The sequence below is a fragment of the Stegodyphus dumicola genome, chromosome 10, assembly GCF_044657685.1.
Source record: "Stegodyphus dumicola isolate Sdum_Otavi_A_Nest chromosome 10, ASM4465768v1".
NCBI lineage: Eukaryota > Metazoa > Arthropoda > Arachnida > Araneae > Eresidae > Stegodyphus > Stegodyphus dumicola.
In genome coordinates this window covers 150,727,809-150,755,328 of record NC_140777.1, presented here as the reverse complement: position 1 = coordinate 150,755,328, position 27,520 = coordinate 150,727,809, and the positions used below count along the sequence as shown (strand labels likewise).

General features: G+C 32.9%; 1 protein-coding gene across 1 annotated transcript; it reads left to right on the top strand.

Annotated features, from left to right (window-relative positions):
• Positions 1 to 373: 373 nt before the first annotated feature.
• Inos (Inositol-3-phosphate synthase) lies at positions 374 to 8,141 on the top strand. The gene is made up of 7 exons (XM_085825703.1): positions 374 to 600; positions 1,897 to 2,133; positions 2,950 to 3,111; positions 3,223 to 3,558; positions 4,662 to 4,862; positions 5,459 to 5,782; positions 6,883 to 8,141. Exons 2-7 carry the CDS (start codon positions 2,017 to 2,019, stop codon positions 7,429 to 7,431), a joined length of 1,689 nt encoding a protein of 562 aa, XP_085681829.1. The 5' UTR covers positions 374 to 600; positions 1,897 to 2,016; the 3' UTR covers positions 7,432 to 8,141.
• The last annotated feature ends 19,379 nt before the right edge of the window (positions 8,142 to 27,520 follow it).

The following is a 27,520-nucleotide window of genomic DNA, read 5'->3' as shown; positions in this document are numbered from 1 at the left end:
AAATGCAATTTTAGTTTTAACGCTGAAACAGAAACCCTGCAGGTAACAGAATTACAATATTTCTGCCGAAACTGATGAAAACAAAACAAATTTCACATATCAGAAATTCTAGTTAACTGAGCATCAGTTCGTATTCGAAACAAAACTGAAAGAAAACACCGCTGATGCTGTAACAGAAAATTTGGCGAACAGCCGCGGCAACCTTACTCCGCGAAAATTTCGCCAAATCCTTTTTTTCAGAATCATAGCAACAGCATAGCAACGCGACCGCGTTACCATGTGACCAGCCTGTACAGTGAGACATTGCACGTGATCGTTACGTGCACACTCGTGACGTCACGATTCCGCAAGGCCTTTATTCCAATCAGCAGCCTAGAATCCCCGGTCATCGAATCTGAATATACTGCGGAAGAAGTCAAGAGTACGGATCTGATTTCGATATTTCCAGAATCTTCTCGCATCAACTTCTGGTGTATATAAACAGGATACCTTGACTAACCGGACTATAACTGACAATTGCCTGATATTGTTAGTTGTTTGAACTTGCGGGTTCTTGCGATTTTTCTTCCGTGCTGTGATTCCAGTGGTCATTTTCCATTGGTAAGAAGATACCTCTTCTGCTTTATTTTAAATATTTTTTTTATATTTACTTGCTGTGATATCCTTAAAAACCCTAGATAGCTTTAGTTTTTAATTTTAAATATTTTCTGATTTTATTTATTCATTGATATTCTTTAGAAATCGTTGAACTTGTCCCTCTTCAAATATTTGGTCAAGCCATCATTTCAGTTGTTCTTAGCATGATGTTGAATTAGTTATATGTATGATCTGAGAAATGATTATCCAACATGAACTATTCCGCGCTAGCATTTTAAGCAGACATATGGGAGTACCAAGCATTGTACTGTTCATCTTGTTTGAATAATATACGTTTATTTCCTTGAAAATGACTATAGTTTTACTTCCGTAGGGTGTTTATTTGTCGTGGGTTTTAATAATCAGCTTAAAAGTTTATGTTTTTTTTTTTTTTATTCATTTTTTTCATTTTGTTGGTTGGTTTTTTGTTTCATACATTTTTCATTGTTTACTGAATAATATATCCATAGAGTAATAATAAAATATAAAACGAACTTCGCTATAAACGTAAGACATTATTTGGGTGCAAGTATTGTATCACTACTGTGTGTAGGTCGCAGCTTGCTAGACTGGTAAAATTCAGAAGTTCAGCAAAGGTCATTGACAGTTGCCCCTGTAAAGTTGTTTTTATCACTGTATTACTAGTGTTGGAGACAAGCTAGTTGTATAGGGGAAAGCGAGCAGATGCGGGCGTAAACCTGATGATCTCACCTAGTTGTTATTATTTTAATTGATATTGTTACATTATATTAATCAGAATTTCAGAAAATAACTCACCTTTTTTCTCTTTTTTTTCCGTAACATCAAAATTAAATTTAAATGTCTCCATGTAGTTACTGGTATGATTTTTCTAAACACTAATTACAGTTTCGTATATTTTCATTAACCCCTTTTACTCTGTGTGATATTTATTCATGAAATTTTTATGACACAATCGTATGCTTTCTCCCTTATCCATATTTTTAAAAGATTAATTTAAATTTTGTCTTTTAAAAATTAATCTTTTGGCAATTAGCATTCAAAAATTTTTCCGCCTTTGATCTGAATTGTTTTTAGTAACAAAATGGCATTTTGTATTAGTTAGTATTATCAGGTAATGTCATTCAAATTAGGAACTTGAAACATTAAATAAAATTTGTGAGCAATCGAACACTAAGAAACCTAATTTTGAAAATAAATACCCTTGCAGAAATAAATCACTCAAAATATTTCTTCTGTAAGCGAAATGCAAAAATTTAACAAAAATTCTTTATTTTGCAGATATATATTGCTGTAGAAATTGTTGTCATTCATTGCAAGTGTGATTCCTGCTGTTTTCATTATTGCCATTGAGAGGTTTTGGTGAATTCTTACTGCCCTTCGAATTCTAGATCAGCAGTCATGTCTGCCAACGTAATTGAAATGCAAAGCCCAAACACCCGCTACACTGATAAATACATCGAGGCTGACTACAAATATGATTCAACTATCGTCAAGAAGGAAAAAGGTGTTTTAAAGGTAAGTAGTGTTGCTAAAATATATTATTAATAAGTCATTAAAAAGCACATAAAATCGAGTGCGTTTAACTTAGTAATAAACATCAGCATCTTAATAATAAACTTAATAATAAATAATTTAATTGCTCTGCAAACTGATATCACAATGCAAATACTTAAAACATTTTTGAGCCAGGGAAAACTTAATAACGAATGATTCATAAACGTGAATGTTTAGTTATTCATCAACAAGTTTATCTTTAAAAAGATGTTAATATTTAATTCTTACTATACATTTTTGATTTGTGAAAAGATTCTCTCTTACAATAATTCAGAAATTCATTTTATTGGTTTTATAATTCATGTACTGTTAGAAAATTAACTGCCGCTTCAAATTCTGGACCAATATTATGTTACGAGTTTAATGAAGAGTTAACTTGGCATCTAATTTTTTATAAATTATTCAAAACAACATATGCTTATATTTTATAAATTAAAGACTTAATCTGAGGTATTTAAGGGCGTGGCCATGATTCACATAAAAGTACTAAGATAAAAGTAGATTGTATTTAATTACATAATCTCTTAACTACTAACGTTGCAATGACTTGTCTTCGTAAATTTACTGACCCTATATCTTTCATACTTAGCAATTAAAAACCTCAACATAATTAGAAAAATCTCACATATACATATGTAACAAGAATAATTTTCAGAGTGTGGGCTTTACTCTCTAAAAAGTATTTCAGTTTTTCACACCTACATTTAAAACTTTGCATATTTTTTGGGTGAAACTTTAGGATGTTATTTGCATCTAATTGTTTACCTCTTTTTTCAGGTCATACCCAGGACTACCCGCATCCAGTTTAGAACTTCAAGACATGTTCCAAAACTAGGAGTGATGCTAGTGGGATGGGGTGGCAACAACGGTTCAACTTTGACAGCTGCTATACTTGCGAACAAACACAATATCACTTGGCAGACAAAGGATGGTATCCAAGTAAGTATTTACTCACTTCCTAACTATGACGCGCTTGAGATTAATAATAATACTTATATAATCACTTGTTGACGAACCCTTCATTAAGTAATTGTTATTCTAAATTTTCAGAAGCCAAACTACTACGGGTCTTTAATCCAAGCTGGTACTGTGTGCTTGGGATCATCAGAGACTTCCGGTGAAGTTTATGTGCCATTTAAAGACTTGCTTCCCCTTGTTAATCCCAATGACATGGTGTTCGGAGGATGGGATATATCTTCACGTAATCTTGCAGAAGCCATGGAAAGCGCTAAGGTACTCGATTACGATCTCCAGAGGAAGTTGAAGCCTCTGATGGAAGGAATGAAACCACTGCCTGCCATTTACGATAAAGATTTCATTGCAGCCAATCAAGAATCTAGAGCTGATAACGTCATCACTGGGACCAAATGGGAACAAGTGGAAACGGTAAGTAACACGATTCTGTCATCTGTTGGCTTAATGCCAGGTTCTCCCCACCTCCTCTCTTACCGAAAGGAGAAAATTTATGGCTGTAACCTGTTGACCTTGTTAGATCATTGTTCTCATTGAATGTCAGTCATTGTCGTTGAGACAAAATTTCGCTTTCGTTATAAACCTTGGGTTAGATACTTCGCATTTTAGGTGTAAATTTAATGCTGTGCTCTAATCCTACTCATACATATTTTTGGTGTTAAATAAATAGAAATAATCCAATATCTGATAGAAATGACATTATTTAAGTGATCATGTAATCTTAAGACCTTCTATAAATGAGTCAGGCTGTTATAATTGAAGCCGATAACGATCACTATATATCCTAATGTTTAAACCTATCAACATGATAGCATGAGTAATAGCAGAGTAGGCGATTTATTTGTACGTCTGTGAAACTCCGGTGATACCTCTGCACTGAGGTGAAGAACGGAAAAACCACTTTAATGTACTTCTGTGAAAGTGTATATGAACTAGGGATATATGTTATTAAGTTTTGCTATTAACTATTCAACATTAAAACAAGTCGTAAAACCTGATCATTCAGATTTAGTTAACCGTAAACCAAACATTCTAATTGCAACGCCATAGGTCGCCATACGAATTCTCGGTCTTTAAATTGGAATATAATATTATAAAGTACTTAATAAGCATAAAAGTACTTACGGCGTTTGTATGTACTTGAAGTTGGAAGCCGCTGCTTGCGTCTTAAGAATTCAACAACAATGCAATTATTTATTAGACAAATACTAAAACAGGGGCTAAGGAACCAGGCTGCTATGCTATACCTAATTACTAATTACTTACATAATGATTTTTACAAACTAACATTTTTGCAAAGGTTTCCATGCAAACTTAATGGAAAGTGTATAAAGCAGGAAATATTTTTATATTTTCTTCACGGAAACGTAATATGGTCGTATAAGTATTAACAAATTTACGAATGAGTAATCAAGTTTTAGTTCCCTTTCTATTTACAGTTTATTATTTCTATTTACAGTTATATTGTGAATCACATTCAAGTCGGATAAAATAATGCTTTTTCTTCCTTTCAACAGATCCGCAAGCATATTCGTGATTTCAAAGAAACGAACAAATTGGGAAAGGTCATTGTATTATGGACTGCCAACACTGAACGATTCTGTGATGTCAGATCGGGTTTGAACGACACTGCCAACAATTTGCTCAAATCCATCAAGGAAAATGCATCGGAAGTTTCTCCTTCAACATTGTACGCTGTTGCCAGTATATTGGAAGACGTAAGTATATTTACTTTCTGGCGACTTCTACATATTTATAATTTAAAGTTTTATATTTATTACTTTAACAATAGTTATAATAACAATCTAATAAAAAACAGATGAACGTCAAAAAACTTAGTAACAACTTTGAAATACTGTCGCAATTTTAGTCTAATAGTCTTTTATCAACATTAAAAATAGCTGATATTTTCAAGTAATTAAAGTGTTTTGAAATAAATTTCTCATAGGTTATATTTCTATTAACAGTACTTGAGATTTTATTTTATTTAAGTAGATTTGATGTTATTTAAATATGAGGCTAAACATTGTTTTGCATCTACCGTAAGACTAGCCAAGCATTTTGATAGTCAGTGTACATCTCTGAAGTAAAAAATGACCAAGTATTTCGCATTGCTAATTTAAAACTGGCCAAGCATTTTTCCACTCCCTAAAATTGGCATCTGCTACACGAGCAATTGTTATTGGACCCGTTATCAATTAATGTAAATTTTTGGGTGACTTTTAAAAATTGTTCTGTTAAACCTGACATCAATTATGCAAATTGTAAGGAGTTTGATGAACAATCAAGTGATATGAACTTCCCTCCTTTTTAGTGTGCCTATATCAATGGATCGCCTCAAAACACATTTGTTCCTGGTGTCATTGAACTAGCGGAACAGAACAACGTCATGATTGGTGGTGATGATTTCAAATCTGGACAAACTAAATTCAAGTCCGTCCTTGTTGACTTCCTGATTGGTGCCGGAATTAAACCAGTATCCATCGTTAGTTACAATCACTTAGGCAACAACGATGGAAAAAATCTGTCTGCTCCCCAGCAGTTCAGATCCAAAGAAGTTTCCAAGAGCAATGTTGTTGACGACATGGTGGCCTCAAATCCTGTTTTATATCAACCAGATGAAAAACCTGACCACTGTGTAAGCAGCTTTTATTCTTAATCTCTAAATTCATATTCTGTTTTCATCCTTCTAGTGTGTGTACAAGAGTAATGACTAATAATCTTATGAGCTGTTAAAAGCTCATAAGATTATTAGTCATTACTAATAATCTTATGAGCTTTTAACAGCTCATAAAAAGGTGGGGAAAGCATACTTAATGCATTTAATTACAAAAAGATTTTTACCTAAAGTATACTAGTTTAATAATTAAAACTTAGGCTATGTGCCTTATACTTTAGTATGAATTTTAGTTTTTGACATAAAAGACGTATGTGTAATAATATTTTTATTTTAAAATTTAAACGAACAGAAAGAAAAAGGAATTACAATAACAATTAATTTTTATTTATAGCCTTAAGTTCTTATACATTATAAATATGCATTCATAAGCATAAAAGACTTATTTAAGAAATTCACCTAAATTTTTATTTTGCTAGTTCTAGAGTTTCAGGTTTAAATTTCATAACTTTTTAATTCAATGATTTTGTTTCATCATTTCTTGATCACCGAGTTATTATGCCGCTAAGGTTATTTTCTGCCGATTTTAACGTTTATTCAGTTTATGGTCTTCATCCTTGATCATATTAATTTAATTTAATGACATTCGCCCAAAATTTGTGTAATCATGGTGAAACTTGGGCACTATTATATTTTGTATTGAAAGCAATGGCTTATAACCCTACTGTTTTCACTTAACTAATTTATCAACTTCCTGCTCATGTGAGTATGTTTTTTACACTTTCAAAAAGTCTCATTCATTTATACCATTTTGGTTTTTAATGCATGTGTAATGGAATTTCACCATCATCTCTGTCTGCTTTTGTGGTGTAAATGGCAGCACATTCGGATAGCTGGAAAGATCCAGAGATCGATATTCGGGAAAGGCATAGATGATATTTTACGCTTTCTTACTTTGAAAAATGTAACTAACCGTAAAGCCTTAAGATAATATTTTAAAATTTTAGTCAGAGATGATTTATTCTTTGTTCTGAAGAACTTGAAAAATAATTGCTAACTGGTATCTATTATAATCGTTTGTAGCTTCGTTTGCTAACATTATATTCTCTCTTCTGTTTCAGGTTGTGATAAAATATGTTCCTTATGTGGGAGACAGCAAGAGGGCTCTGGATGAGTACACTTCAGAAATAATGATGAACGGTAAGAACACGATCGTCATTCACAACACATGTGAAGATTCTTTGCTGGCTTCTCCCCTCATCCTGGACCTGATTGTCCTTACTGAACTGTGCCAAAGAATCTCCTTCCGTATCCTTAGCAGCGCGGATCCAACCTTCCAGCCTTTCAATTCTGTTTTGTCCATCCTAAGCTACCTTTGCAAAGCTCCTCTAGTTCCAAAAGGTACTCCTGTTGTGAATGCCTTGGCCAAGCAGCGGGCCTGCATTGAAAACTTGTTTAGAGGTTGCCTGGGTCTTCCACCTCTCAATCACTTGGCTATTGAGCACAAATTAAGCAATCCTTCTTCTTGGTGCACAGAACAACCAGAGCACATCCGCCCTGTCGAGATGGAGAAAATAAACGGATATGTAAAAAGGAAACAGGACGCATTTCTCACAGGGCGTATTGCCGAAGACATTGTGTTTGGTGGGATTCCAAAGGACTTGCATTAATCTTTACAAATGTAACTAGTACTTAAGGAATCCCAAGGACATGTGTTAGTCCTTCCATATATCATACATTGTGTTTTGTAGCATATGTCACATATATGTCCTACTTATTTTCTTTTTACACTGGATGATTTGTATTTATATAATTTAATCCATTTTTAAGTACAAAAACTGTAATAATATCATAGGTAATTTGAAGTTCGATTGTTTTCAGACAGCTTTAATTTTAAATGTTTTTTTTTTTTTTCTGTTCGGTTTGTTCCCAATCCTCAATGTATGTAATAAGGCGTTCAAGGTTAGAGTGATAAAGGGCAAGTGCATCCGCACAAACACTTTGTAGACTCGGTGATGGTTTGTATAGAAAATACCATTCATGTAGATAGTTGTATATTGTGTTTATTTTATATATTTGTATTTATTTATGTTAAAAAAACCAGTCATTTGTTTTCGGATGTCATACCGGTGCATTTTCAAGAAAACCTTCCTCCTAGTCTGAGCTTTAAGAACCGTTTTATCTGAAAATGAATATTTTGTGATAAACTTTTTTTAAAACTTAATTGTTAAAGGATATTGCATTCTTTATGATTTTATCCCAATGCATTTAAGAAATTGTAACCATTATTTGAATCTCTTGATGTCAAGAGTAAACAAACTGTACTGGTGTAATATACTTTTCGAAATCTGTAAATAAAATATCTTTTATTTACTAACAATAGTGTTATAGAGAATCTATTATAAATGATTTTGTGTGCACAAAAATTTTAATTATGATAAACACAACGTACACTTTTATAACTACACAGTTTAATATACTCTTTATTTTCATAATTTTTCCACTCTTTCTCGTGATCGATAGTAGTTGAAATTTCATGTAATGCATTTTATATTCAGTGAACACTTTCTCTCAGAGTAATCAATTGATGTAACAGAAAGTAGCCAAGAGTAAATGAACGAGAAAGTAATTTCCTGCAAACAGAAATTCATTTTAACTATCAATTTGGTGATTCGTTGACTTGTTACTTAAAAAGGATTTTAAATAACATCATTCGTATGCAGTGTTATGTATTGAGAAATAAATATTTTTAATACTTTTACATTAGAATACATTTCTCATATGATTTAAAAAGTGAATCATATTTATCTGCTATTCAGTCCGTATGATAACTTATAAAGAGAAATTTTATTTCTGTGTTTTAAAGTGATAAATTTTAAGTTATCTTGACAAACGTAATTAATGATATTCGAAAAGTGCAATAAGCAGAAAGTGCTGTGCGAAGTAGAGAAAATTTTCTTAAAAAGTGACAGATAAAATATCTGCTTCAAAACCTGTCTTAAACCTTGTTAGATATTGACTGCAACTGAGAAGTTACGTAATAAATCTGGTTAACGACTACCTTCAAAGCGGATAACAATCGCTAGCAGATCAAGTCGCTTTTCAGGTGTTGTTCTTATAAAAATATTATGTAACACATTTTATTTTCTAGTGAAAAACAGTATGCTCTGGATAAGGCTTTTGCTACGCAGATGTGTAAAATCGTACCACCCTGTAAGGCTCTAAATTTAACCAAAGAAGTATAAACGAAATCTAAGTAAAAAGAAATGAAATTATCATACATAAAAATGTCAGCATGTTCAGAGATTCAAAAAGTAAATTTAGTACTTGAAACTGGAATAGAAAATTCTAAAGAAAATTCATTAATTCAGTTTATACAGATTTAGGTGTGAGAAGTAAGTTTTTTTTCTATGTGAAATTCAACTCTAAAAGTATCTGTAAACTTATGAAAGAGTTTGTATCAACAGCTTAACTTTAGAAAATATTTAAATTCTATTTATTTTAGTATATTATTTAATTTTACTTAACAAAAGTATCAAATGTGACTAACCCTAGTATTAAGAGTTAAAAAGTACCTACAAGTAGAGTTGGAGCAAGGACGAACAGATTGGTGGGGCTCCAAATTAGCTGTATAATCATAAATAATTTTATAAAAAGTTAATTAAGATTGTTAATTTTCAATCTAAAAACACATCGACAAATCCAGTCCAAAAATTTTTTAAGCAATAAAAAGCGTGTTATGTTCATGCACATTTAATGCACTGCGTTTCATTATCACTGCAATATAGCTAAGAACTTAGTTTCCATTAGTATTTATCCCCAGTCATCTGCCTCCATCAGCGAACGGGCGGTACGATCGCTACAGCTGGTAGTTCGGGCTGCATTCAAATACCATTCGGGAACGTTTTTGTGAAGTCCGCCACAACAGCATCCCTCCCCTTAAGAAGATAGCCTTTGTATGATTTGCTATGAAGCAAATAACCCTAACGCGAGTAGTGTACTTATTCAGACTGTCGCCTTTCACTTAGCATACAGTCAAAGCAATAAACATAAAATTACTTAAGTATGAATTAACTAATTTACTTATTACATTACATTACTTTCTCTTGCGAGTATCTTATATAGTTACATCAGGCTAAAAGCAAAATATACCAAAAATGATTTTGTTACTCTTTTTTTCCGAATAATATTTATTGATGAATGAGACTCATACTTGGAGTCTTTGATATCATGTTCAATCCATATTTAATTCTTTTTCGAGTTGCACAGTTAGTTATTCTTACGATTATTGCTGAAATTCGTGTAAACATTTTGGCTATTAAATAAATAGCTCTTTGGTTTCATTTTCCTCCAAGATTAGTATACTGTTTTATAGATTTCAAACTGCAGACGATAAATCGCAGGGAGTAAAGAAAAAAATCAATTTTGCTTTATCCCAATGGCGATACAAGTGATAAGTGATTATATTAACATTTTATTCGATGTAGCTAATGAAATTTTAAGATGGGACTTTGTGAACTCTTAGTATTTTTTGTGTCTGCAAAAGATTAAAATAAAATTATGTTAAGATTGTCAGAAATGATAATTTCTTTTGAAGAACTATTAAAAACTTTAGATAAACCATCACTACAAATGGCTGGAAGATGCATCTCGGTATGGAAAAACTAACTACCAGCATGCGAAGAGACAAAGTAAAACATTACTTCTTCTTTACTGAATTGTTTTTGTTGTTTACATGAAGCAATGGCATAAAATATTTAACATCAAACTGCAGGGGAAAAACGTTTTGAAATTTATCTTGAAAAACTAAGATAAATGCCCTTGTTAATTCTATAATTGATAACAGTAAAAAGAATCTGAAAATTTTCAAATTTTAACTGTCGCCCAAAAAGAATTTTCAAGTTTTTATACGTTTTCGCTGATCTGATAGTCTAACAGTCTGCTGTTGCACTCACTCTTGATAACCCTTTTTTTTTTTTTTTTTTGTCTTTTTATCTTTAAGAACCGTTTTCTTTGCACTTACGCCATATACAGTTAAAGAGCAAAATCAGAAAAATTTTAAAAGTACCACGTAAGCATATGTTAAGAATTTCAGATGCATTGTTAAGTAGTGGCATACATTTTTCTATTTTTTTCAGTCTTTTCTCACTTTATCATATCAGTGTTCAGTTTTCTAAATAAAATGGCTTACAAAACATCTTTTGTCTTTTTATTATTAACATTTTGCTTGTTAACTCTATTTATAAAATATCATGTTCTTCGCATTTACGCCACATAAAATTCAATTCAACAGCAAAATCAAAAAATATTTAAAAACAGCATATCTTTAGAATTTCAGATAGACAGTCTCAGACGCTGGAAATAAAAATGTTTTATGCCATTCGGCGTTGCCATCGCTCTCTTGCAAATCGTTGAGTATATTAATCAAAAATTCATTAAATGCTAACAAAATGTGAAATAAATAGCCAAAAGTATAAAATGTCATTCATTGAACATGAAAATATTGATAGATCTTTTTAATTAGATAGATCATGAATTAAATTCATTTTTAGTCCAAAAGGACTTTATCCCTGAAGGTCTATTGTTTTCACTTTGCGGGCGGTTTTGCATGAGAAGAACGCTATAAACGGCGTATCACTTTTCAAATCGTTGCCACCAAATACTATCGCCCTGTATTATATTTGAAGAAATTAAATAATGAAGAATCTACATAAATGTATGTATGTTTCTCGCATTGTGATAAAACGAAGGTACCTAGAGCTATCCAATTTTGAATGACGTAATCCTACTGCGAATATGGGCATCTGAAAGCCCAAATTTGAAATTTGGAATTCGTTTTTATTATCGATTTCATATTTTGTAAAACTTTAACGAATGTTTGATTAACAACCTCAAAGATTTCAAAGCGAGCAATGGCAACAACCTACGAGGGAAAAAAACCTTTTTATCTCCAGCGCGCGGAACTGTGTATCGGAAATTCTAAGGATATGCTCATTTTAAAACTATTTTGCGACATTGCTGCTGAACTGAGTTTTATGGTTTAAGTGCAAAGAACATGATATTTAATAAATAAAGGTAACACACAAAACGTAAATAAACGTCCCTTTGGACGTAATTTCAAATCTGAAACCTATCTGATTTTTTTGTTTTTTATTGTTATTTAAATCAATTCGGTTTAAAAATGAGAAACGAATGTTCTTAAGAGTTGCATCTGTTGCTTTCAAATAGCTTAGCTTGTTATTCCACAACAGACAGATTCAATTTGAAAGATAAATATTTTACGTTTGGCCGAATGGCAACAGACTTGAATAAAAAGTGAAAAGTCGCATTTATTCGACGGAATATTCTGTTTCTAGACTGACCCCTTTTAATGAACAATTAGCCCCTTTAAAGCTAAAAAGAATTTACTTTAAACAACAGTTTAGTTCAGCTGCGCTGATTCTAAGGTGATGAATGTAAAAGGACGTATTTTAAAAATTCATGCTTCTGATTTCAAGGTAAACGTTATAAATGAATACGTTTGAAAATAAATCTGATTTTTTCGAAAAAAAATTAGTCATTGGAATTTCCAGAAGGTAGTTTCATGCAGAAAGAGAAATATAGATGAAAGTAGATGTGTGCCTTTACTAGTGACATTTTGAATAAAAAATTATTTGCGAGCTACATAAATTCCACTCAGTTCAGTTCCGCTTATTCTAAGGTGATGAATACAATAGAAAATTTTTAGACATTCGTTACTGTAGTTTTAAGGTAAACTGTTGTAAAAGGATTTAATAATAATAATAATAATAATAATAATAAAAACTGAAAGCCTTCAGGTTTTATATTAGACCCAAAGGGGCGTTTTTGTAACATTTTGCGTATTATCTTTATTCATTAAATATCATGTTCTTCGCACCTAAACCACATAAAATTCAATTCAACAACAATACTACAAAATATTTAAAAACAGCATATCTTTAGAATTTTCGATAGACAGTCTCCTGAGCTGGAGATAAAAGTGTTTTTTCCGTTCAGTGTTGCCATTGCTCCTTTGAAATCCTTGAATTTTTTAATCAGAGATTCGTTAAATTATGAAATGTGAAATAGATAATAATAAAATAAATTCCAAATTTGGGCTTCCTCATATGCGTTACTCATAATTTGATGGCTCTACGTGCCGCCACTTTTTCATAGTGCGAGAAATATATATATATACATCCGTGTAAATTCTTCATTATTTAATTTTTTAAATATAATGCAGGCGATAATATTTGGTGGCAACAATCTGAAAAGTGATTCAGTCGTTTAAGCGATTAAACGCAAAATTCCGTTTCGAGACTAATAGCCCTTCTGAACTAACAGATTTTCTAAAAAAAATTTAGTCACTACAATTTCAGAAAGAAAGTTTCTTGTAGAAAGAGAAATAGATCAAAGTAGATATATACATATACTATTGACGTTTTGAATATAAAATTATTCACTAGCCATATAAATTCCCAAAATTTAATACATTTAATACATTAATACTGTAGGGCAAGCGATGACGGTAAATATTATGTAATTTACGAATATGGCATATTTTAGACATTTTACGAATAGATTTAGTTCAATTAGACTCCAATCTAAAAACTTTATGTATATATATTCATAAAACCATTCTAAAAACGTTCATAAAGCCAGTTGACCTAATGATTAGAATGATTGGTTGGTTTCGTGGTTTTCTCTATGTGCAACGAGAGCACATAGAGATTTCACAGATCATAATTTTTTTATAGGTGATACATTTCTATTGAAATTTGTGTGTGTGTTTTTGTTTCATAAAGTTATTCTGCAGAGTAAAATTCTGTGCAGTTTTTAAATGTAATGTTTCGTGTTCCCTTTAGGAACTTTTCCAGTACATTTAAAAGAGAGACGACGGGGGCCAGTAAATAGAATATAATAAAGAGATAAATAGAATGTAGAGTAAATAAAATATAATAAAGACCAAGATTCACATCGTGTTTCCAGCAGAAACTTATTTGAGTTTTCTGGTCATGTTATCAAGTGCATTTATTTGATCTACAGACTTCAGAATCCGATAAACACAGAATTTATGAAGGATAAATTCAATCTTACACGATAAAAAATTTTCATGTTTTATGTAGAAATCGGTTTCTGGGATTTAAAGAATGAAGCAATTATTGATTTATTCAGTAAGCTCTGAAGGTATTCTGTGAGTGACGAAAGTGTTTTGCCTGATTCCCCAAAGCATTAAAATGAAAAAGCCCCAAACTAGAAAACTGAACCATTATGCTGAATATAACAGTTATTAAAACGCTTCAGTTATTACTAATTAAATAACAGAATGTATACAAAATATGTATAAACAGTAAAGCAACTGACAGTCTAGATTTTAAAAATCCTATGAAGTTTTATTGAAACATATGATTAAGGTAGGCATATGTAAAATTTAATTTCAATTGGTGAATATTAATGGATTTAGCGAACGAGGAATTGTTGAAAAATTAGCGGTTTTGTTGTGCGCTATCGTTCTGTTGGTGTTTATGTGAGTATCGTTTGCTTCATTTTATTGTTGCAAACAGCGTAAATTCCTTTTGTTTTTCTTCTTTTAGTTTTGAACTTTATGTGTGGCAACAAGATTATTGATTGATAGAATTGTGTTTGTGACAGCCATGTAGAATGGCTCGCTTATTTTGTATCAATTATTTCGCATCGCTGACAAGTGTAATTTAATAAAAGTGTAGGAATACAGTCCATTTGTTGATTGATTATTGTTTGTGAAACATATTAAGTTTTAAGAACATTTATTGTTGGTCAAAAGTCTAGCCGGAGAGCTAGTGAAGATAGTGACTGTTCTAAGTGTATTCTAACAACGCAAATATGCATATGGTTGGTGAAAATTATCCACTTTGTGAGGTAAGTGGATTTTGAACAAAAATTCATTTAATTTGTTGTTAAATTTTAAGAACAATGTTGTAATACAACATAGAATTCGATTTCATTTTAATAATAGTGTTAAGTGCTTTAAGAACAATTTCTGTTTTTGAATTGATCAATTATGAGTGAACTTACAGTGTCTCAAAAAAGTGATGGGACACTTGTGCTTTACAAAAGGAAACTGCAATAAAATAAATTTAAAAAACATGTAAAATTTTTTGTGGGTGTGTTTCATACTTAAATTTAGTAGCAATTATTACATAACATACATTTTCTCAAAATATTAAAATATTAATTTAATAAAAATACATTTGTTTAGAACGGAGCAGAAAATGGCTCACTTAAGTGATGGGACACTTACTTTTCCATCAAATATTTATCCAAAAATTTTCCTTTTTGAAAGGTCTTAATATTTTGTTGGATTTCCTTTTACTTTTAAAACATGATTTAATCTTCTTGGGATGGATTCGACTAATTTTTTTGTGATTTCTGTAGTGATTTTACCCCATTCTTCTTAAAGTACCGATTTTAATTGTTGTTTTGAAGAAATCGTGTGTTTGCGAATCCTTGATTCCAATTCTTGCCAAATATTCTCTATGGGATTTAATTGTGGAGATTGTGGGGGTGTTTTTATTATTTCAGGGAAGTTATACAGCAGCCAGAGTCTAACGTTCAAAGCACTGTGCTTGGGGTCATTGTCCTGGTAGAATTTAAAATCGTCATTAAGGTTTAATTTTCGTCCTGAAGATTTCAAATTTTCATTTAAAATGTCAATATACTTGTACTGATCCATTATACTGTCAATAAAAACAAGATTACCAACTCCAGCGGACGACATACACCCCCATACCATAACTTCTCCTCCACCATGTTTTACTGTTGGCACCAAGTTCTGTTAGCGAAATTCTTCTCTTATTTTTCTCCACACCAAGATTCTACCGTCAGAACCAAATATATGAAATTTACTCTCATCAGCAAATATAACTTCATTCCAGCAATCAGAATTCTTATTTATGTTGGATTTTGCGAAAGCCAGTCTGAGTTTTCTATTCTTTTCACTTACGAAGAATTTTTTCCTGGCTGCTCTACCGTGATATCCAGTAGATCGAATTACTCATCTAATAGTCTCAGAATTAACAATTACTCCATATAATGCTTGTAAATCACCAGCAACTTTAGGAGTACTCATTCTTGGATTTTTTTAAATATTTCGAACGATAATTCGCTTTATTCCATTGGATAGCTTTGATGGTCGGGCAGGTCTTCTTTTATCCTGAATCATATGATTCTTTTTATATCGTTTAATGATATTGAAAACTGTTGAATGACTGAAGTTAATTGTTTCAGTAGTTTCTCTAATAGATTTTCCACGTTCAATATGCAAATTAATAACTAATTTTCGAATTCCAGGCAAAGTTTCTTTTCGTTTAGCATTCATGGCTGCACAGAGCTAAAAAACACAAAAATTCCAAAACAAACTAGAGAGAAATACTGCAAACGATTTTATAAATTATTGGTAATTGCTTTTGAGTAAAAATAAATACCCCAAAAGATATTTTTATTGCTTACTTCAGACGATTTTTGTTGCATAGTACGTAGTGTCCCATCACTTAAGTGGGCCATTTTATACTCCGTTCTAAACAATTGTATTTTTATTAAATTAATATTTTAATATTTTGAGAAAATGTATGTTATGTAATAATTGTTACTAAATTTAAGTATGGAACACACCCACAAAAAATTTTACATATTTTTAAAATTTATTTTATTGCAGTTTCCTTTTGTAAAGCACAAGTGTCCCATCACTTTTTTGAGACACTGTATAACTTTTAAAACAAAAAGAGCGGTCTTACGCAGGAGTGTTACTAATTATGTAAAGAAAATTGAAACTATTTTAACTGCAGATGAAATTAATTTAATAGAACTAGAGGAATGTGTTGAATTATTGACACAAAAAGAAACTGAGTTAAGGAAGCTTGATTCTGAAATCGAAAGTTTAATTACAGATACTAAAGAATTAGAAAACGAAATAGATAATGTTCAGGAGCACACAGATAAAATTTATTTGTGGAAATTTAAAGGTGAAAAAATATTAAAATATCAAAATAGTAAAAATAATTCTAATAGTGTAATTTCAGAACAGGTTCTTGACAATATTACATTACCCAAGTTAACATTACCGACTTTTGGTGGTAATATTACAGAATGGATAGCTTTTAAAGATCTTTTCAGTGCTTGTGTAAGAAATAATACAAATTTTGTCTAATGCTCAAAAACTGCAGTATTTGAAGGCTTCGTTGAAAGGTGAAGCATATCGCATTATTCAAACCATTCAAATTTCGGATTGTAATTTTGAAATAGCATGGAATCTGTTAGACGAAAGATATTCAAATAAGAGAGACCAAATTTTGCATATATTAAACGTTTTCTAAGCTTACCAACTATTCAAAATGAATCAGCATTTGCTATTTTAAATTTAGTTGACAATATTAATGAATTAATTCGTTCTTTAGAAGTATTGAATCAAACCATTGATAATTTTTGTGACACTTTAATGACTTATTCAATTTTGCAAAAATTAGACCCTTCTACAAAATTATGGTGGGAACGTCAGTTAAAATGTAATGAAATTCCAAAACTTACGACTTTAATTGAATTCCTAAAAAACTATGCAAGAACACTTCAAAATAGCAAATCAACAAGTAATAAGGTACCTAAATCTGTGTTTCAAAATAAGAATAATGTTCTGGTTGCTACTTTGGGTTGTGGTTATTGTAAAGAAGATCATAGTTTAGCCAAATGTTCGAAATTTCTAAATTTATCGGTTCAGCAAAGGATAGATTTTGTAAAATCTAATCGTTACTGTTTTAATTGTTTATCTAATATGCACTTGCTCAAAAAATGCAAGAGTTTAAATACATGTCAACATTGCTTTAAGAAGCATCACAGTATTTTGCACATTGTAAATAATTCAAAGAATAAAACTCAGTTAAACAGTATATCTCCGCCTACGCAATCTATCCCTAAAAGAGATGAATTAACGAGTCCTAAGGACGTTTCAGCCACAGTTTGTGCCTCTCATTATGATTCGAATGCAAAAGGTAATCAAACTGGTCACATTTTATTGTGTACTGCTTTAATAAAAGTTCAAAATTCTAAGCAACAATTTGTGAAGTGTAGATGTTTATGTGACACTGGATCTCAGAGATCATTTATTTCAAGGGATTGTGTGAAGAAATTAGGATTACGAGTGAAAGATAATTCCATTTCTGTATCATGTCTAGGAGAATTTAATACTATAAGTAATGGGGAAGTCGATTTAGTATTCACTTCTTATTTTAAAAGTGACATTAGTGTATCAACATCAGCATTTGTACTGGACAAGGTGACAGATAACATTCCATATGTATCTTTGCCATCAATCATCTTCGATAACTTCAGTGATTTACAATTAGCTGATCCATTATTTTACAAGTCACAACCAGTTGACATTTTATTTGGAGTAAATGTATTTCTGCATTTAATGACGGGAGAAATTGTCAAACGTGGTCCTGATCTACCATTTGCTCTAAATTCGAGGTTGGGATGGATAATTTCGGGTACTACAAATTTTGAGCCAGTATATGTAAATCATTTGAATACAAACACAGATGAGTTAGTAAATTCTTTCTGGGAGTTAGAAAAGTTTCCAAATGTACAACCTTTAACAAATGAAGAAAAACTTTGTGAAGAACATTTTAAAAACTCGCATTTTAGAGACACATCAGGTCGTTATTCAGTTGCATTACCATTCAAACATAATAGAGATATTCTAGGTGACTCCCGTGAAATGGCGTACAGAAGATTTCAATACTTGGAGAAGAGGCTGTTATCTATGAAAGAAATTTACAACCAGTATATTCAGTTTATGAAAGAGTACTTTTCACTAGAACACGTAGAATTAGGGCCAGATACAGATTATGAATTAGAGAATAAACACTATTATATCCCACATCACTTCGTGTTGAAGGACTCTAGCTTAACAACAAAATTGAGAGTTGTTTTCGATGCGAGCCCTAAAATAACCACAGGTGTTTCTTTAAATGATACACTAATGATAGGCCCAAAAATACAAGATGACTTAATTTGTATTTTACTAAGATTTAGACTTCATAACATTGCAATAACCGTTGATATTAAAATGATGTACAGACTAATAAAGGTTCATGAAAAAGATAGAGATTTTCAAAAAATATTATGGAGAGATAGCCCGTATAAACAAATACAAGTTTGTTGTTTGAAAACAGTTACATATGGAACTGCAGCTGCTCCATATCTTGCAACCAAAGTTTTGAGTCAGTTAGCGATTGATGAAGGATTGAACTTTCCAAAGGCAAAGAATATAGTTTTAAGAGATTTTTATGCTGATGATATGTTAACTGGTGTAAAAGATAGTTCGGAAGGTATTGCATTTATAGACGAATTGCAACATCTGCTAAAACGTGGTGGCTTTGAGCTTCACAAATGGTCGACAAGTGAACCGTCGTTGTTAAAAACCTCTGGCTTAACAAACACAGATAGTGACAATATTCATCGTGTAATAGAAGACAAACCATTGAAAGTTCTGGGATTGGAATGGCATCCGGACAATGAAGAATTCAAATGTAATGTCGGTGTAATAGAGTATCAAAGTGTTCCGACTAAAAGAATTATTTTGTCATTCGTAGCAAAACTATTCGATCCACTGGGGTGGATAGCTCCGTTTGTAATTCTCGCTAAAATTATCCTTCAGCAATTGCGGAAATTACAGTTATCATGGGATGATCCTGTAACAGAAGAGATTGATCGAAATTGGAGAAATCTATGTAGAGAAGTTAAACTTTTGAATTCTATAAATATACCTAGGAAAATTCTGCTACCTGATTATTTTCGATGTGAACTTCACGGATTTATGCAGCAGTTATTTTATGCAGCAGGATTTATGCAGCAGAGGTTATGCAGCAGTTATTTATATCAAAACTTGCAATAACTCTGACATTAATGTTAAACTCGTAACAGCTAAAACTCGTGTAGCACCATTAAAATCTATTACGATTCCAAGACTGGAATTGTGTGCAGCAGTGTTATTGGCACGCTTGATTCAGTCTGTAAAAGCTGCATTAGTTATAAATTTTGATTTAGTGCAAGCTTGGAGTGATTCACAAATCGTGTTGTCATGGCTAAGGTCAGATCCTAAAAAATGGCAAGTATTCGTATCCAATAGAGTTTCTGAAATACAATCCATCTTACCACCTGAGAACTGGAGTCATGTTGATGGAAAGGAAAATCCAGCTGATTGTGCTTCACGTGGGTTATTTCCTGCAGAACTATTATCTCATCAATTGTGGTGGAATGGTCCTTCTTGGTTAAAGTGCAGTGAGATTGCCTTGTCTAGAAATATTCTTATAGACGAAGAGGCATTACCAGATGCACGTAAAACAGTCTCATTTGTAGTTTCTGAACCTGTACAGGAACTTGCTATTATATCAAATATATCTTCATTTCCAAAGTTACAACGCATATTTGCTTGGATATTAAGATTCATATCGAATTCTAAAGTAGCATATCTAGAAAGAAATACGTCTTTTTTATCTAGTAATGAAATTCGAGCTGCAACTTTCTGTATTGTCCGAATAATACAGCGATTTCACTTTTTTAAAGAAATTCAATGTTTGGAGTTGGGAAAGGACTTACCTACAAACAGCAACCTCCTTAGCTTGTGTCCAATTTTAGATGACAACAAAGTGTTACGTGTAGGAGGAAGACTGAGAAATGCGCAACTGTCATAAAATGAAAAACATCCAATCTTATTACCTTCAAAACACAATCTGACAGAAATCATAATTAGACACATTCATGTCAAATATCTGCATGCAGCACCGGAACTTCTTCTATCTTTAATTAGACAGCAATTTTGGATCATAGCTGCTAGATCTGCTATCCGAAAAGTAGTAAGATCTTGTATCACGTGTTGCAAAATTAGAGCTAAAACTGCAAGTCAAATAATGGCTGATCTACCGGAATCTAGAGTAACACAATCACGACCATTTCATCGAACTGGAATAGATTTTTCTGGACCGTTCATGATTAAACATCGTGCAGGACGTGGACAAAAATCATTTAAATATTACGTATTCTTATTTGTGTGTTTTCTAATCAAGGCAGTACATCTTGAAGTGGTAGAAGATTTGTCAACAAAAGCATTTTTAAATGCATTGAAACGATTTATTGCAAGAAGAGGGAAACCATTTGAGATTTATAGTGACTGCGGTACTAACTTTAAAGGTGCAGACAAAGAAATCAGAAAATGTTTTTTGCAATGTAAGCAAAATCAAGAAATTCACAAATTTTTGTCTTTAGAGGAAATAAAATGGATATTCAACCCGCCATCATCTCCCCATTTTGGTGGACTATGGGAATCGGCAGTAAAGTCAATGAAATTACATCTAAAAAGGACTGTTGGTGATACTGTGCTGACCTATCCGGAATTTCAGACCTTGATAGCGCAGGTTGAGGATTGTCTCAACTCTAGGCCATTGTGTCCAACTTCTTCGGCTGATCCAAATGATTTAACTGCATTAACACCTGGTCATTTCCTAATAGGAACGTCTTTAACTGCCATACCTGAACCAGACCTAAATTATAGTTCCTTCAATCACATTGACAGATGGCATGTGGGACAGTTTTTTTTCAGCACTTCTGGAAAAGATGGAGTCGAGAATACCTGTCTCAGCTTCAACAAAGACCTAAATGGCAAAAATGTCAAAACAATTTAGAAGTCAATGACTTATTCCTCATCAAAGAAGACAGCCTTCCGCCTCTTAAATGGAGGTTAGGGAGAATAATTGTTGTTCATCCGGGCTCAGATCATAGAGTCAGAGTTGTTAGTATTAAAACTGGTGATGGTGTCATAAAACGACCAGTCGTGAAATTGTGTCCTCTTCCTATTCAGACTAAAAAACTATGAACTGCTTCGCATATAATATTTTGTATTATTTTTCTTATGTTTATCTTTATTACAGACTAAGAAGTTTCAAAATGCTCCAACTGTTGAAATCCCCTGGGATTTCAACGAGGGCCAGGATGTTTATGTGAGTATCGTTTGCTTCATTTTATTGTTGCAAACAGCGTAAATTCCTTTTGTTTTTCTTCTTTTAGTTTTGAACTTTATGTGTGGCAACAAGATTATTGATTGATAGAATTGTGTTTGTGACAGCCATGTAGAATGGCTCGCTTATTTTGTATCAATTATTTCGCATCGCTGACAAGTGTAATTTAATAAAAGTGTAGGAATACAGTCGATTTGTTGATTGATTATTGTTTGTGAAACATATTAAGTTTTAAGAACAGTTGGCTATTTCTTTAAAGTTTTTAGAAATGTTTGGATATTCTTATCTGAATGGGCTTTATTTGTATTAAATGCATGGGTATGAAATAAAATAAAGATAAAAAAGGTAAATATTTAAAAAATATCTGAAAGGTTTCAGATTTTAAATTACGCCCAAAGAGCGTTTTTTCGCCATTTTGTGTGTAATCTTTATTTATTAAATATCGTGTTCTTCGCACTTAAACCATACAATTCAGTAGAAGAGCAATATTGCAAAATAATTTTAAAATGAGCCTATCTTTAGAATTTCCGATACACAGTCTCCGCTGGAGATAAAAATGTTTTTTCTGTACAACGTTGCTATGGCTCGCTTTGAAATCGTTGAATTTGTTAATCAAAAATTCGTTAAAGTTTTACAAAATATGAAATCGATAATCAAACAAATTCCAAATAGAAACATACGTACATTTATGCAGATTGTTCTTTATTTAATTTTTTTAAATATAATACAGGACTATAATATTTGGTGGCAGCAGTTTAAAAAGTGAAACAACGCTTGTAGTGAATCAACGCAAAATGCCAAGACGAAATGAATAGTTCTTCTGGGAAAGTTGCCCTTTTGGACTAAAAAGGAATAAGATATGTATGTATACAGATGAAAAGATTTATGACAGAGTATGTGAAAAGCGTTTTCATCTACTGCTTTCATGTAAGAGGTTAAAACAGCATAAATCTGAACAAGAATTATTGTTCAGTAATGTTCTTCAACTGAACTTAACGCTCTTCAGTAACAGTAATGCTCTTCAACTGAATAGTAATGCTCTTCAACTGAATAGTAATGCTCTTCAACTGAATAGTAATGCTCTTCAACTGAATAGTAATGCTCTTCAACTGAATAGTAATGCTCTTCAACTGAATAGTAATTCTCTTCAACAGTAACAGTAATGCTTTTCAACTGAACGATATTTTTAGGTTGATTGGCACGATAATGAGTTACTCGCCTGATACTTTTGCAAATGTATTCTGAATTGTTATAATTATCTGTTTTAGTAATCATATATAAAAAAAATTCAGACATATCTATACATTGAAATGATAGTTTTTCCGGCTGCGGCTTAAAATTTGCTTTGTTTTTGACACTTGATTTTGAATTTCCTTTGCACATTTTATTACTTTGTTACATTTAAATCATTACATATATTTGATTTTATATTTTTCTCAGATGTTCCTATTTTTTCTTCATTTTTGAGTATCTTTGCATTTTTTTACCCTTCGTTTTACCGTACTGTTTCATATCGAAGTTTACATAGGTCACTTAGAAAAATCTGCACTGGAAAGAAACCGATGATTGCAAATTAACGGAAATTTTGAAGCATGGTTTAATTTCCTTCTTGGTGGAAGGACAAGCTGTGGATGTAAGTTCCTTCTGAGCTCTGAACTGAGGTTGTAATAAATACTCGCAATGATGCTCTGGTGAAAAGCAGAATTTGGGGCAATTTACTTTGCAACGTTACACTGGGTTTGCGTGTTGAAAAGTGTTTGAAGCAAATGGCTCTTGTGCTGGATAATAATTGTCTTCTCCTTAATTCAGGACGATACTGGGAATTCTAGGGATTGAATTTTAGCTTGGAAGATGCTTTAGGATAACCCCTTTTATGTGTCACAGAGGAGAACATCTGTGCTGTCTCTGCTCAGGGATCTCTGCTTGTGATCTATCACCAACATAGAGGAGGGTTTGAATATTCCTGCATCTCCAATTTATGCCATTCTGCACTCCCACCTCTAAGTTAGGAAAGTGGGTTCGCTTTGCGTACTCATGCCTTAACTATAGATCGGATGGCATGTTATGTTTTAATCAAAGTATCTAAACATGAAACATATGACTCTTTCGAAAGTATCATACCAAGTTATAACAACTGACTTTACTAGAGCGATATTTTCACAAAGTCCAGAGTAAAGTATAGGTATCTCAAATCGAAAATATACCATTAGTTTTGCGTCAAAAATGATCAGTGTAGAAGAGAATAGTGAACTTTTCTTCAACGTCGGAGGAGCTACGGGACACGTGAAGATAAAAGATAATGTCAACGAAGTGATTCAATGAGGAGTGCTTTCCCAAAGTTGTTCAAGCCCTCAAACGCATCCGAACACTTTCAAGTGTAGTCATGTGGTTTACGATGCGATATCATGATCTACATTCCTGTAAACCTCTCTCCAAATTTTGTACCATTTTTTTTTGCTGGCAGTGGCCTGCCGATGATGACCTATAGTCGTTGTACGTTCCGTTGTTAAAAATAGTGGACTGTAAATTGACTTGATATTACTTCAGTATAGAACCCAAAAAACCTCAGACTCATAACGTTGACCAAAACTTCTTTATTGACTTTCAAAGAGTAAGTTAGTTGAGGAACGGCGAAGACCACACAAACTCCGACTTCAGTGGCGGCTTACCAACACAAACTCAGAAGAACCTCTGCCTAGTTGAAACTCCAGTAATTCACAGCAACCTCAAAGCTCTAAACGCGAGCTTTAAAAACCTAACAAATTTGCGTCTGCGCCGCTCCTCGGTACAAAGAAAGAAATACAATTTCCATAACATCGAACATACCCCCAGCCTTGAAGTTCCAAGGGGGTTCAAACAATAAATTTAAACTGTTGAACTGCATAAACCTGAAAAATAAAAATTAAAGTCTCTAAATCAGGAATTAAATGGCAAAGCGCATCGCTTTGCTATAGGTCGTTTTATTTCACCATTAGACGTGCGTAAACTCACCACTCGAACTTTCTCATCCAGACCAGGATACACTTTAATAATTCTACCTAATTTCCAACGTAGCGGAGGTAGATTTTCGTTCTTAATAAGAACCATATCACCAATCTTCAGGTCTTGTTGTACCTTGCACCACTTGGGTCTCTGCTGCAATCTAGATAAATACTCACTGCTCCAACGATTCCAGAAATGTTGAAATAACCTTTGCACGTTCCTCCAACGGTCACTGCAGCTCATGGTTTCTTGAATTTGGTTAGATTCTGGAATAGCGCTTAAAGCCGCTCCGTTTAAAAAGTGTCCTTGTGTTATCGCCTCCAAGTCGCTACAATCACTTGAAGCTGGTACCAAAGGCCTAGAATTAAGACAGGATTCAATTTGGGTTATTAATGTCAAAAATTTCTCGTAAGTTAAAATAAGTGTTCCTAAACATCTTTTTAAGTGATGTTTCATAGACTTGATACCCGCTTCCCAAAGCCCTCCAAAATGAGGGGCAGAGGGAGGATTAAATAACCATTTAATATTTTCTGGAGAAATATAACCCTGTAGCTGTTCATCACGTTGAACAATAGAAAAGGCTTTCCTTAATTCTTTATTAGCTCCTATAAAATTCGTTGCACAATCACTGTGAATTTCACACGGTTTGCCTCTACGAGCTATAAACCGCTTAAGTGTCGCGAGGAATGATTTTGTTGAAAGATCTCCAACTAATTCTAAGTGTATTGCTCTTGTAGTAAAACAAATAAATAGACATACGTAACACTTAAAGATTTTGACTCCTCTACCCGGACGATATTTTACGTTAAATGGTCCTGCTAAATCAATCCCTACACGAGAAAAAGCTCTACTTTGAGTAACTCTTGAAGCGGGTAAATCTGCCATTAGCTGAGTTGCAGTTTGCGATCTAACTCTACGGCAGATAACACATTGGTTTATACACTTTCTTATAATATCTCTAGCATTCACAATCCAAAATCTATGTCGTATGACAGAAGTGAGTAGCTGCGTACCTGCGTGAAGATACGTGTCATGATAATGCTTAATAATTAAACGCGTAATATTGTGATTCTTAGGTAAAATCATAGGATGTTTCTGATTATTTGAAACTGTAGAGTTTCTGAGCCTTCCGCCTACACGCATTACTCCCGCGGAATCCAAGAAAGGACTTAAAGACAGTAATTTACTTGATGTCTTCAAGGGTTTACCAGATTCTAAACAGAATAATTCTTCTGGAAATTCGGCTCTTTGCACAATCCTAACAATCATAGAAGTAACTTCACAGAATTCTTCAGTAGATAAATAACCCTTTATACGCTCTGTAGGTAACTTACTACAATTATTTCTAAATCTTAAACACCACGCTAACACTCGACATAACTTTAACCATGATGAAAATCTTGAAAACACACTAGGCTCTTCAAATTTGGAAACATTTGAACTGAAACTCTTTTTCAATTCCTTCAACATAACTTCACTCTCTAATTCTACACATGAATTCTGCTGTACATGAATTAGGGATTCGTTTAACCACTGCGGTCCCTTCATCCATAACTCACATTGTAGGAATTCTGATGGAATAAAACCTCTGGTCCCACATTCTGCAGGATTTTCTTTCCCAGCAACATAATTCCATTGAATACCTGGAACAGCTTCCTGGATTTTTGCAACTCGATTTGCCACAAAAGGTAGCCAACGGCGAGGTTCGGACGAAACCCATGCCAATGTAACCCGTGAGTCGGTCCATGCGTAAATATTGTTAATAGGCAGTTCTATGCACAATAATACTGCATGTAAGAGGTTTGCTAAAAGTAACGCAGCACACAACTCTAGTCTCGGAAGAGACTGGGTTTTTAAGGGCGCTACTCTGGTTTTCGATGTCAGAAGGCTGACTTTGACTGACGAATCAAGGTTGATTGTTCGGAGATAGATGACTGCACAATAAGCCTTTTCTGAAGCGTCGCAGAAAGCATGGATTTCTATAACTACTGCCTTCGGACTCAAGACATACCTCGGAAATTGTAAGCTTGAAAGTAAGGGTAAATTCTAGATAGAAACGCTTCCATTTTCTACTTATTCTCTTATCAACGAGTTCATCCCAACCCAGCCGTAAGTTCCATAACTCTAGTAATAATATTTTCGCGTATATTATTGTTGGCGCTAACCATCCCATTGGATCAAAGATTTTGGCTACTTCTGATAAAATAGTCCTCTTAGTAAACTCTTTATCACTTATGCATACCGAAAAATGAAACGTATCACTAGAGTTGTTCCAATTAATTCCCAATACTTTTACTTTCTTGTCACTGTTTATTTCAAGAGAAATACTGGATTCTCGTAAGCACTCGGGAATATTCTCTAAAATAGCTGAACTGTTTGAAATTCACTTCCTTAAGCGAAATCCACCCCTTTTCATCATTACATTCAACTGCTGAACTAGAACATTAGCTTTCTCTTCACTTTGTGCCCCTGAAAGCAAATCATCAACATAAAAATCACGAAGGGCAATTTTTGATGCTAAAGGAAATCTCACCTGTTCATCTAATGCAAGTTGTTTCATTACTCTAGTAGACAAATATGGCGCACAGGTAGTCCCATATGTAACTGTCACTAATCTAAATGTACTCAAGGGCTCACTAGGACTATCCCTCCAAAGCATTCGTTGCCAATTTGTATCTTCTGGGTGGACACGAATTTGTCTGAACATCTTCTCTACATCGGCACATACTGC